General features: G+C 37.9%; 1 protein-coding gene across 1 annotated transcript in view; it reads right to left on the bottom strand.

The window, feature by feature from the left end:
• The window catches only part of xrn2 (5'-3' exoribonuclease 2), a 34,368-nt gene that overhangs the window by 12,775 nt on the left and 8,632 nt on the right, over nucleotides 1-12,961 (bottom strand). The window contains 11 exon segments of the mRNA XM_063902385.1: nucleotides 879-1,007; nucleotides 1,514-1,582; nucleotides 2,636-2,692; nucleotides 2,790-2,869; nucleotides 4,127-4,224; nucleotides 4,640-4,723; nucleotides 4,852-4,924; nucleotides 6,100-6,189; nucleotides 6,778-6,885; nucleotides 11,321-11,456; nucleotides 12,602-12,696. Of these exon segments, the coding sequence (XP_063758455.1) occupies nucleotides 879-1,007; nucleotides 1,514-1,582; nucleotides 2,636-2,692; nucleotides 2,790-2,869; nucleotides 4,127-4,224; nucleotides 4,640-4,723; nucleotides 4,852-4,924; nucleotides 6,100-6,189; nucleotides 6,778-6,885; nucleotides 11,321-11,456; nucleotides 12,602-12,696 (1,019 nt within the window).

Below are 12,961 nucleotides of genomic sequence, written 5' to 3'. Positions count from 1 at the left end.
CTCCATATTAAGTGAATGATTTCAAAGCAACACAATAAAAGATTACTTCCTTTAAAATGATTCCCCTCCTCTGAGCACCTGCCTGTTTGGCCCCATCGAGGCACATAACTGCCTGAATTAAAGACTCTTATTTAGCAGGAAACACTGGAACTGGAACACATTCGGCTTCCTCAGATCCGTGCATAATTAATTCCCCAACACGCCGCAGTCGCACGGAGCCAGATGTTCAATTATTCACATTTTCCTTAATGATAATATCTCTGTGTGCAGCTCGGATCATAATCAAGCACGGCTGCTTAATGGGGAGTGTGGAGAAAGTGGGGTGGGGGGGGGGGGCAGACATTTAAACGCATTCTGTTTTAAAACACTACGAATCTAAACACTGAGTCACTGCAAGCATGTTTACACTCACTATACATCACATCCTGCAGGAGGGTGCGTTTGTTCATTAAGCTGCAGAAAATTACAATTCATTCTCCAAAATGCTGTGTTTATTGGACATCATAGGGGGCATTTGTTCCCCAAAAGGTATTAAAAGGTATAGAGAAGTGCACAGTAAGTCCTAAAACCCTGAAATTACTCAGCATTTTGAAGTCTCTGAACTTCACATGGCTGTTAGACGATGAAATATGGAGATTTACTGCGAGGAAACCTTGTGTGTTTTTAGTTATTCAACCTATGGAATCAGGGAGACCCTTGACCATTAAGAGCTAGTAAAATAATATCAGTTTGTGTTTATTTGAGAGATCTGTGCCTCAAAAGCAACCACCTGAACCCACATTTCCCATTTGTCGATCAGAGAGAAGCAAAATGAAGAACCATTGTGATTTCGGAAACATTCGACCCGTGATACATTAGATATTAAGAGAGGAAGTTACCCCAGAGCTCTGAAGCCGGACTGGTCCACGTGGGCCTGCTGTCTGTGCTGGTTGAAGCCCAGCTGGGGTCTCCATGGTTCCCTGTTCCCCCTCTCCCAGTCCCCGGGCTTCAGGACCTTGTTGGGCATCCTGAAGACACAACAACAAAACAGTTAAAGTACATTTATATGAAAAATCAGAGAGATGAGGGCTGTCATGAAGAACTTAAAACCTGCAAAATGTTTTTGATAAATGATTCTGAAAGTGAAAAATAATGAATATTATTTCAGTGTTTGTGTGCTTTAAATCATACTACATATAAAAAAGTACTCAGTTCCCAACAAATACCGACTGGAGCTCCAAATGTGGATTAATCTGCCACTGAAAGAAGTCCCCAACAAATATCAATAACATCTAAAGTGAGCAGCTGGGTTGTGAATTTAATACTATATATATTTGTGTTTTAAAAGTACTTCTGAAGTAGGAAGTAAAGGCCTGAGTGCCACAGACAGAAATCATTATTTTAGGACTTTTCATCTGATTTTTAGACCATATAAGAAATACTGAGAGGTGCAAAATGAACACCTGAAAAGAAAAGGCTTCAACATTTAGTAAATCACTTCTGAGGTGAAGTTTATTAAACAAAAGCCCCTCACTTTGCTCCGGAGAGGAGGACCGCCTTGAACACAAAGTCTTTGGCGAAGGCGGGATCCCTGAACTTCACTCTGGAAAAGAAGAAGACAAACTCATTTCACAACGGGAACCAAAACTCCTCCATCAGCTCACGTTCTCAGAGCCTGAAGTCTCGTCTTCCTCACTGAGGGCCTGAGTGTGTGTTGTTTGGTGTGGAGGATTATTCTGGTGATGAAGGGCTGTCAGTTTTAACCTGCCTCGTCTTCTTCACCCTGTTATTTTCACACATGCTCCTGACTCTCTTTTCCTCCTGCAGATTATTTAAATGAAAGCTGGACTAAATGGAATCTGCTTTGGAGCGGCGCAGTAAATGTCTGCAGAAAGTGAAGCAGGGAATCACTGGAAGATATCCGCCTGAGATGGTTTGTTTACTTAAAGTATATGCATGTGTAAATGAACACAGAATACTTAGTACTGTAAACTGAATTTTAAATATGAACAATGCAGACAAAAGGTTTTTCTATGCGACTCAAAAACAGGTTATATTTACAGAGAATAGGTGGACAAAATAACAGGAACATCGAGGCATTACTGAGGGAGAGGATCAGGACCATTTGGAGAAAAGAAATGCTTGTTGTGAATTCTGTAGTTCTTTGAGTTTCACTTTGAAATCAAAATACTGAGAAAAAAAATACAATAATAAAATGTCATAAAAATAAATACATGAATAAAAAAATCCCCCCCAAAAAATCTAAATGTTGAGGAAAATTACTAAATTGTGAGAAGAGAAGATTCCTTTTTTTTTTAAGTAAACAAAATCTGAATTATCCATATTTTTTAAACGTGGAAAAAAGAAACGAAAAGTGTAAAAAAAACCACATTTTTGAGAGAAAATAATTTGAGAAAGAAAAAGAAATCTGAACTTTGTCTTTAAAAAAAGGTTGAATCCATGTATCCATGTGCCCTCGGACAATATTTCTATAGAAAAACCCTAAGAATTAGGAGAACTAGAACTTAGAAGAACTAAGAATTTAAAGAAGTACACAAGATGTCAGAAATATCAGCCTAGAAACAAAAGTACTACAAATCCCCAACATATTTATTACCACCGATTTTGGTCAACAGTCAACGTTGCGGTTTCTTACCCGATGGCGGTGTTGTGTGCAATGTCTCGCAGCGTTGGGATTGGTGACGTCACCAGCCTGAAGAGTAAATATTTGTAAAAGTTCATAAGGAGTTTGACCGGCTCTCGTTGAGTATGCCAACACGAGAGAAAAGGTGAGAAAAAAGCTTCCTTACTTATCTGGTAGAATAGGGCTTTCATCAAGATTTAATAAACCCTGGATCCCATGGCACAGCTCTGCGGGGATCTCAGTGCCCTGATGAGGAAAACATGGAGATTTTAATCCACCAATAAGTATTGATGGATTAAAATAACAGGCAGAAAAAAATATAATATAATCTTTCATTTCTGTATCGACTTCTTTTGTCCATACATGTAATATTTGTTCCCAAAAAAATCTACATATATTAAAATATTATTAAAAACCAAATGGTTTTTATATATTTAAGCATCAATACACATACACTCCTATAAAGTCCTAAAGTCCTTTATTGATTCAGTTGTTTTTGGGGCTTAATTTGCCTCGAAGTCACTGATAATATCCAGGCCTTACAGGATGAAGTCTTTCCATTCAGATATCTTTAATTGACGGTGTTTCTTTAGTTTATTCAGTCATTTTTAAAAGACTTAAAGTCAATTTCACACTTGGAAATGCTGTGACTGTGCCGATAAAGCTCTGTGATGTTGTGCTCCTCTCTTCAGATGTGCTCATTAAGAAGCTTTGAGTAAAATATGAGCCAGAACTACAATTTGCTTTGGTTTGCAAATGCATTAATCAACCAGAATAAATCCGACTCAGACGACACCTGCTCAGCTGCACAGACACATCTGCAGCAGAGTGATGCAGCAAGTTTGATTCACAGAAGATTACTCTTGTTTTTATTATCATCATCACAAGCTAAGCAGCTGAGAGGGGAGAGAGTCAGCTGCTTAACAACACAGCAAACCTATCTTACATTAGATTATTGAAAGATGCAATGAACTAATATACTGTTTGAGAAACCGGCTGCAACTTTTCAGATGCTGGATGTTGCTTCTTTATCCTGCAAATATTTTACAAATCCATTCATGGTTTAGATGAAGACAGTGTTGGATCTTACAGTGAATGTCTTTGCATATCAAAAGTAGGACTTTGAGAACGGATAGGCTGCCTGCTTAGAAAAGTACAAAAAATATCTTGGTACGTCGGTGAGTTGGAGTAGAGTAATAGTTAAAACTCACTAACATAGCACAACACATCAGAAGCAACCTTCTGACCTTTAGGACACCGAGTAAAACTCACCTTTCGTGTGTGTGCTGAACCTCTTTGTCTTTAGCTTGATTTTATTATTGTATCTCCTTTTTATCTCTAAGTGTCTTTGAGCGCCGGATGAAAACAATGTACTCCTATTATGTTAAGTACTTAAATATATATACAGTTTAATGACCTTCTCTTTCTTTCCAGAGAATACCTGGTCATCCCTTTAATTTGAATTCAACGTGTGAATATTGGGAAGTTTTGTGAGTGTGTTACCTCGTGAGATTCCGTGCGGTAGAGCTCGTGAATGAAGTCGAACAGCGGGTGAGACTTGGCGAGAAACATCAGGTCGCTGCCCAGACTGTTCCTCCTCTCTGCAAGAAGAAGAAGACGAAGACGAAGAAGAGAAGCTCATTTAATGGTTAATCCGTACATGTTCATTCCTCTTGTACTGTGCTTAACGATAGTGGATTATAACACATCAGGAATGCATCTAATCTGCAGGCTCCAGTTCAAAACTCTTTGATGGAGGTCAGTTTTTAAGCCATAACAAATAAAGCTTTAAACTTTGCCGTTTTTTAAGGAATTAACATTTAACAGTTCCTTAACGATGCTAATATAACAAATATTTGGACTCTCGTACATAAATATATATATTATAAATCAATTAAATCTGAATAAAGTCAACTTTAAAAGAGATTAAAAGCTACGATAGTCAAACACTAATCCCCTCTGAACATAAATACATTCAGTTATAGTAAGTTCATTAAACAGTGTGTTTTTACTCACGTTCCTCAGTGGTGAGGTCGGGGTAAACGTCCGCCAGAGCCGCCCACAGTCTGCGCTCGTCCACAAACGGCAACAAGGCCACTCCTTCAAAATAAAAGCACAGAAACAGGAAGTTATTGTGTCATCCAGTGAGAGCCATGCATGAGGTATGAATGTTAGGGCATTAAAAGCAGACATTAGATCAGGTCATTACTTAGAGGGAAGTGACTCACCCTGCCAGGCGTATTTCTTGCCATTGAGATCGATGGCGAAGTCGTCGGGGTAGAAGTCGATGATGGAAGATTCCTGAGTGAAAAGTGCACATTTTGTGGCTCATTTTGTGCTTCATTTGAGTGAAAACGCTCCAGCAGTGGCTCAGTCAGTAGGGGCTTGGACTGGGAATCGTAGGGTCGCCGGTTCAAGTCCCCGAACAGACTTGAAAATATGAAAGGTGGACTGCTACTTGGAGACGTCCCAGTTCACCTCCTAGGCTCTGCTGTGGTGCAAGGCACCGGACACCTCCAATCCCCCCTCCCCATTGCTCCCCGCTGCACAATAGCTGCCCACTGCTCCCAGTACTAGGATGGGTTAAATGCAGTGTGTGTGTGCTCTGCTGTGTGCATGTGTGTGAGTAATAAAGAGGGTTTCATCCTCCGATTCTACGGAGTAAGTCAGATCTTCAGTTCATTTCCTTGCAGATCTGTTGCAGTGTTTAATACCAAAACATGTCTTCAGCTTCTCCTATTTTAAAGACCTAGAGAAAAGACAGAAGCCGGCAAACAAGCTTTTTATGCATGTATACATATATTTATTTAAACTATATTCCATTACTGATTACCTGTAAAAGAATAGTGCACATTTTTACTAATTTTATTTACAAATATTAACTTTTTATAGGATGTTCTTTTTGTTTATTTAAATATTTTATTTATATATTTTTTCTGCAGTCTCACCATAAATCACATGTTTATAGACATGATTTTACTAAAAAATGTTGTGTATTTCATTTTCCCTACACTGTGTATTTAATACATAATAGTACAAAGTGCATATTTTAATTTATATAAATATTTATATTTTAATCGCATATTTTTATTTTCACTTGCATTTAAAAAGGAATCTTTTATTAGATTATCTTGTTTTAAAAAGTAAATATTTATATATCAATATATACAAAAACAAATATAAAAACAAATATTTAAAGAAACATAAGAAGCTAAAAAAAAGTTAATATTTATATAAAAATCTATTAAAGTAAAAATGTGCACTTTTCTTTTAATCTGGAATATAGATTAAATGAATACATGTACACAGACATAAACAGCTCTGTATATTTGCCCTGATGATTCCTGCCGGCTTCTGTGATGTTTTGCTCCTCTCTTACAGATGTGATCATCAGGAAGTTTTCCCCCAGTTAAGCACGAGTCTGAAGAACAATGTGTTTGTAAAATGATCTCCCTGCTCCTCTTCTCTGGACTCACCGGGCTGCTCATCAGACTCCTCCATGTCGGGGGCAGGAAGTTACCACTGGCTGCAGGAAACACTCCCATCAGCTGCTCCAGGGGCTTAAACTGCAGCAAAAAACAACAAGTCATTTACACTCAAAGTTACTCCGTTTAATTTCTATTCTAACAAAGATAATTCATGTCAATTAACAAAGATCCATTGCTTCACATTCTGCTTCTTAAATGCATATAGAGCACATGATACACAACATGTATGGGGTGCAACTGTGGTGCTAGTTATTCATTCTTATTTAAGACAGACGTTAGAGGTGCGTATCAACAGATATGTTCTGAATCTTAATCCCACATGGTCAGTATTGATCATCCATCTTTTTTGTAAATATTTAGGGGTTTTTCACAATGTGTTCGGTGTTACTGTATTGATTCGAGGTGAATTTTAATTTATATTTAAGAAGCAGTGCAATGACGTTACAGACTGCTATACAGTCTAAAGCAGATCCCACTGCTTGCATTGAAAGGTACACTTTTTAAAACAGATTCAATGCACATCGTTTTTTTGTTACATTGCAATTTACATGATTGCTCAAAGTTGAAATGCCTGTATCATATCAATAGCTTCTTTGTGATCGTGTAGAGTGTGACGAGACAAAAGAGCAGAGACCGAAAACAAAGGGAAGAAGTAGAAGTCTTTACCGGTTTGGTCTCCTTCTCAAAGTCGGTGAACATCTCTTTGATGTCTTTGAAGTCGGAGGCGAACGGAGCGTAGTGGAACGGGAAGTACCACTTCCAGGAGGCGCAGCCCTGCAGAGACACACACACTTTAACGTCACTTCACACACATTCAAGATTTCTTTTTAACAGTCATTAGATGATAGACTTTAGACAAAACATACAGGGAACCAACAATTCTGGCTGTGCATTAAAACAGAGCTGCATATAACAATCAACTTAAAAACAGTGATTAGTTTTATGGATTTACCATGAAGTCCATTACAAAAATGACAGGAAATATGCGCATAGTTGTCTTTATATTGCATGATCTGATCGATAGCTTAAAGATTTATAAAAAAAACACCTAGAAATATAAATTCCACAAATTGTTATTTTTTCCCCAAAATTTAAAGATTCTTAATTCTTCAAATATAAATCTAAAAATAATTAAAAGTCCCTCCAGCTGTTTTTAAAATGTTCCAACAATTTAAAGATAGTATCACAATGACATCAACCTTAGAAAATGAACAAAACCCTCACATTTAATGAGAGGGTTAGTAAGTTAGGCATTTCTGTTTCTCACACGTATTAACTTATACACATTTTATAGAATATTTGTTGCTTTTCTCTTTAATTCAGACTTATGTTATTTCCTGACAGACAAAATGAGTTAAAACCACAAAAAAAGACAGCCAGGAAATGAAATGAATCAAAGTTTCCTTTGCCCTTTTTCCCCACAAAGTTTCCCCAGCAGCACAAAGCTTAAAATCCAGTCTGATCAGAGCAGCGTGGAGACGCTGACATTTAAAAACCTCGAGTCTGGATCCTGATCAGGGTGCGATTTAAACTGCATAAGTGCGACGCCTGTCTCACTGTGTGGTGATGTCTGCGCGGTGCAAGGCTTTTTGGGGCTTATTATTCCTTTAAATATAAATGAAAGATAAAGTTAAATATTTATATTAAAATAATTAAAATGTGCACTTTTTACTTCTATGAATTAAACGTGCCATACAGTAGGGACAATGATTACATTTTAAAGGAAAAGAATTTCTGTTTTGTAAAATAAAAAGTAATATATTTATTTAAACGAGATGTTAAATAAGAATATGCAATAAATACATTGAATACAAATAAGTATAAAAAAGATGTGAAGTTAAGGAGAGGCAGAAAGAATATAGAAAAGTATTATTAATAATAAAGTATTTAAATAAAAAATAAGAAGTAAATATTTATATAGGAATACAGTGTGCGCCTTTTCTACAGGTAAGTTGTAATGAAATATAGTTTAAATAAATATATGTATATAAAACATAAGACAGTGAAATGTCCTTTAAAAAGGTCATAAAATAGAAAATATTTATACAAAAGGACATTTAAATAATGTGTACTCTGTACTCAGATTTATTTCAGGTAATAATAAAGGAATACAGTATTAAAGTATCCCTGTGTGTTGGGGGAGAGCATGCCCTCCACCTGCTGAGAGGCTCTTGCATCAGGAATAATTCCCTCCTCAGCTCCGTGTTTTAGACGTGTTTATGTGGGAGTGAAGAAGAGGAAGAGGAGGAGGAAGAGGAGCAGTGGAAATGAAACCCTGCAGATGAAGCATTTGGACCACTTATCCTCCATGAACAAACACGACCTTCACTTCCCACAATGCACCTCTGAGAAAAGCAGCCCTTCTCTCTGAGATAAACCCAGCGCCGGTCTCAGCGCTCTATTATTAAAGATGCTCATTCAGATGATAATACGGGACGTTACCGCGATAAAAGCTCCTCTCTAATAATCGCACAGATCATTTATGGTAATGCAACACACGTTTGGTCTCCGGGAGAAATTCATTTGTGACCTTGTTCAGCCGGGGGTTAAAGACCATAAAGCGCAACAAGAACAATGAAATATATACGGTCCTGTTTTATAACAGCCGAGAGGAGACGCTGTTGAAGGGTCACTTTTTAAAAGAAATGAAGCAGACATAATGGCACAGAAACTACGGGCTGATGTTGGGATTTGGCAAGAAATAATCAATATTGGATCATTTGAATTAAATCCCTTAAAGTTTTTACACATTTTTAGAAAACAAATCCTTAACTACCAATTATACTACTATCAATTATCTCAATTATGACAAAACAAATATATATACTGTGCTGTTTGTTTTATAGCAGCTGATAAGAGGGGAACAGCTAACGTTCTTATATAAAATGTGTTAAAATTGACTTTAAAAAAAGGAATGAAGTCAACACAACGGCACAGAAACTAGGGGCTGTTCTTGGGTTTAAAAAAGCAGCCTCATTTCTGTTTGTTTACAAGGGAAAAAATGGATTAAATAGGGGTTTTGTTTTGCTGCTTTACGCCGGTTTGATTTTGAAAACCATCAGGGTTTTACTCCTGTTATGGGACTCAATTTAAGATCTCGCCAGAATTTATAAATATTATAAGCGAGATCAGCGCCCCAGTACTATCCAGAAAACAACCCTGAATAATAAATCAGTATTTGTTGAAAATGAATTAACTCAGAGATCTTTATGCTATCAAAAGAATTCACAGCAATGATAAAATGCAATTAATAAAAAAGTGAATATGTTGAATAAAAACCTAGCATATATACATCTTTATTACACTTTTATTTTGAGTTAAAATTGGGATAAAAATTGCGTTTTGCCAAAATTAAAAAGGAAATCAATTTACAAAAAAAACTGTAAATAATTTGGAAAAAAATCTGTCAATTAATTAGAAAACTTTGAATTTCCTTAAAACTTTATTCATTCCGTTGTCTTGTGTTGCTGTTATACATTTAATGAAAAACAAATGTACTTCCAACGCTTCAATCTGGGTTTGACGACAAGTGAACAACTGTCTTTTCAGTAAAAAATGTTAATTAAAAGTAAGAAACTCGTGATTATTGACTGAAAATTGTAACTTCAGAAAAATCTTATTAGAAATCTCTTAGCTGCTAAACGCGGTTTGAATTTTGATCAAAAAAATAAACCAAAAAGCGACTAATGTGTGCAGGAACCATCCAAAATAAGCTCCTCCATCGGGGTCTCACCGTAAATGGGAATCTAGAAGAAAATCCAATCGATTTCTCAATCCGATTACTTTAAAAGCTCCTTAGTTTGGAAACTAAATCATTTCAGCTGCCTCATCTTGCTTCTTTATGTAGTTTACATTTTATATTAAAACCCACCTCCTCCCTCGGGGGTTCCTCACCTAAAACCTGAAGTCTGGGTCTCTCTGTATTTGGGATAAACCCGGCTCTGGTGATTTTGCGCTGTGTGCGTGACTGTCGTCCCGCTGCAGGAGGGGAGCGTGAACGAGGCTATGAATTAATGGATTCCTGCAGAGCGGCCCCCTGAGAGCGGCTCGGGATGGAGGACATGTGGAGTCAACAGCGATCGCGCATATAGACAGCTCACAATCAGCCGCACAAATCCCCCCCGGCCCCTCTGAAGAGGCCCGCCGCCGGTAACTTCATGTCGAGATAAAGATCAATATTTTACAACAATAAAATGATTTAGTGTCTAATCACACGGCAAACAATAGAGAGGAGATAGCGGGGGCTCTGCTGGGTGGGGGTCTGTTTGTCCACACACTTCACAGTAAGCAGATCTTGACTTCAAACAGGAAACAAAAAACCTGTCCGACGTTAAAACAGAAAACACCCAGGGTCTTTGGACAGAGAGAGAGAGTAGGCTGAGATTATCAGTTATAAATGAGACCTAAATAAAATGCATCGGCTTCTATTCATTCATTGGACCATTATTTTGGTAGAAAAAACATGGATAAAAATCATGGTTTCTCCACAAAAAAACACTAAACCGATAAAAATAAATAAAAATGCTACAAATATTTATATAAACCTAAGTCACAGTAAGATTGTGCAATACAAATATTAAATAAAATACAGATATCTAAATATATACAAGAAGTTCAAGTAAAATGTCTACTGAAATATTTAAAATAAGCCCATTTTAATAGTTTATGTTCATGCAAATGAAGTCAAATGTGCAGTTCTTTAGTTAAATTAATTCAGGGTTTAGTCTAAACCAGGTACAGGGTCTTTGCTCCCTCAAAATGCAGATTTCCCCCTAAAATGTTAAAGTGGTGCCAGGAAACAATACCTCTGTTGGTCAGAAAGGGTATAAAGAGTCCAGGAATATGGAGATGGGGTCAGATGTCTGGTCAGACGGCAGAGACAGCTTTGTGTTTACGGAGAATAAATAGGGGATGGATGTTTGGTGGGTCTGCCGGGAGACGAGTGGCAGGCTGGGGGCTGACACAGACTGAGATTCCTGAATTACTTCCTTTCTTTACTCTCCTTTTTTTTGGAGAGGAGGTAGAGAAACCGGAGCTCTGGATTTATTTGTTGTTGGAGGAGCAATATATGACTCAGCAGCTTCAAGACATGAACACACTATTATTTTCAGCTTCGCTCACTGGGCAGTGGGCGGGGCCTAATTTTGAGTGACATTAGCGCCCTCATTGCATGCATTCCCCCCCCCCCCCTTAGTGGTGTCAGTGTTACCTGGTAGTAGTAGCGCAGCACCCAGCAGAGTCCCTCCACGTACGACTTCACCACCTTCTTCCTGAAGTCGTCGTCTGTCGCGTCCACGTCAAACTTCGTCTTGTAGTACCTCTGCTTCCAGCCCTCCTCCCACAACCTGCAGAAAACATATGGTGTACATTAGGATTTAGAGCTCCTACTTCTCAAAGCGTAATAATATTAGGGCTTCACACCAATTAAGAGAATCAATACAAGAATCTTTTACTTAAATCTGTCGATAAATTGTGATTGGTTTGTATTTAAATGCAGCATCATCATCGTCTCTTCACACAGCATTTAGTTCCGGATGCATCATCCTACTCTCTTGTGGATTCAGATGCTGTGGCTTTACCATCATTTTCTTCCTATCTTCTGTTGTTTGTGACCTTGAGAGAGTAAGTGACTGTCGGATGAGACGATGACATGTTTGTGGATGCACCTAAACGATGCATTTGCTTATTAAAGCGCCGCTCTGTGCATGTATAAGCTGCGTCTGCATTAACGTCCTCCCTGCTGCAGGAACAGTGTAATGGCTTTGACTTCTGAGTAGATCTGTGGTGTGTTGTGCACACCTAATGAAGAACGGCGGAGCATGTGTGTGTGTGTGTGTGTGTGTGTGTGTGGTGTGAGGATCGTCGGAGAGCGGCTCCTGAGAGGAAAAGCCTCCATGAATACCAATTTCAGCCCGACGGATTTAGCAGCTTTGGAAGAGAGCGTCAGAGGAATTTACCGGAATATTCCTGCTGCACAGATTAATCACGTGCAGGGGGAAGTGGGAGCTGTTCAGCAGAGGTGTGTGTTGAGTGTGTGTGGAAAGATAAACAGCTTGTCCTGCAGCACTGTGGCATTAATGAGTGAATATATCTGGTTTTTAACAGAGTGAAGCTGGACTGTAAAGCTTGGCACATATATTTTCCCAATTTCTTTTCTAGGTTGTAAAAAAATCCCACTTTCACATTTGGATAATTCAGACTATTAATTTATACCCAACATTCCCTCTAGCTTTTGAGAGGATTTACTGCTTTTCTTTTGAGTTAAACTGAATATCATTAGGATTTGGTCCGTCATAATCTCTCAGTTGAGTTGTTGACACTATCTTACTGAACAAGCCGTGCAACGATCATAAAAGTTGGTTTGAAACAGAGTTAAGTTCATGGTTCATGTTGGATTTTAGTCAAGGGAACCAGGAAGATGCTGCCTTCAGGGTCTTCTACAGAAATAGGACATCCCTGCACCGAGAGTCTTAGTTTAAGATGCGTTTACCTGACGTTGTCCTCAGGCTCCGGCTCGCTGTCGCTGTCCTCGGCTTTCCTCTTCGTGCCCCTACCATCTGTGCTGCTGCTGGGCCCTGCAGACGACTGGGGTAGAAAAACAAAAAGCATACACATAAAAAAACAGAAGTAGAGAAATAAAACTCATTTCATGTAGAAAAAGAGACAATTCAGAAAAATGTGCATTAAAATGTCTTAAAACCTACGTTAATGTCTAGTTTTGTCATAAGACAAGCCAAATATAATATTTTATTAACTTTAAAGAAAAATAAAATCAGTAAATCAAAGAATCTGAAACCAAGGACTAACTCACATTTTTGCTTAAAAAGTGACTATTTTTATATTTAAATGT

This window comes from Eleginops maclovinus, chromosome 15 (assembly GCF_036324505.1).
Source record: "Eleginops maclovinus isolate JMC-PN-2008 ecotype Puerto Natales chromosome 15, JC_Emac_rtc_rv5, whole genome shotgun sequence".
Classification (NCBI taxonomy): Eukaryota; Metazoa; Chordata; class Actinopteri; order Perciformes; family Eleginopidae; genus Eleginops; species Eleginops maclovinus.
The sequence above is the reverse complement of the archived record's forward strand: the minus strand, read 5'-3'. Positions and strand labels throughout refer to the sequence as shown.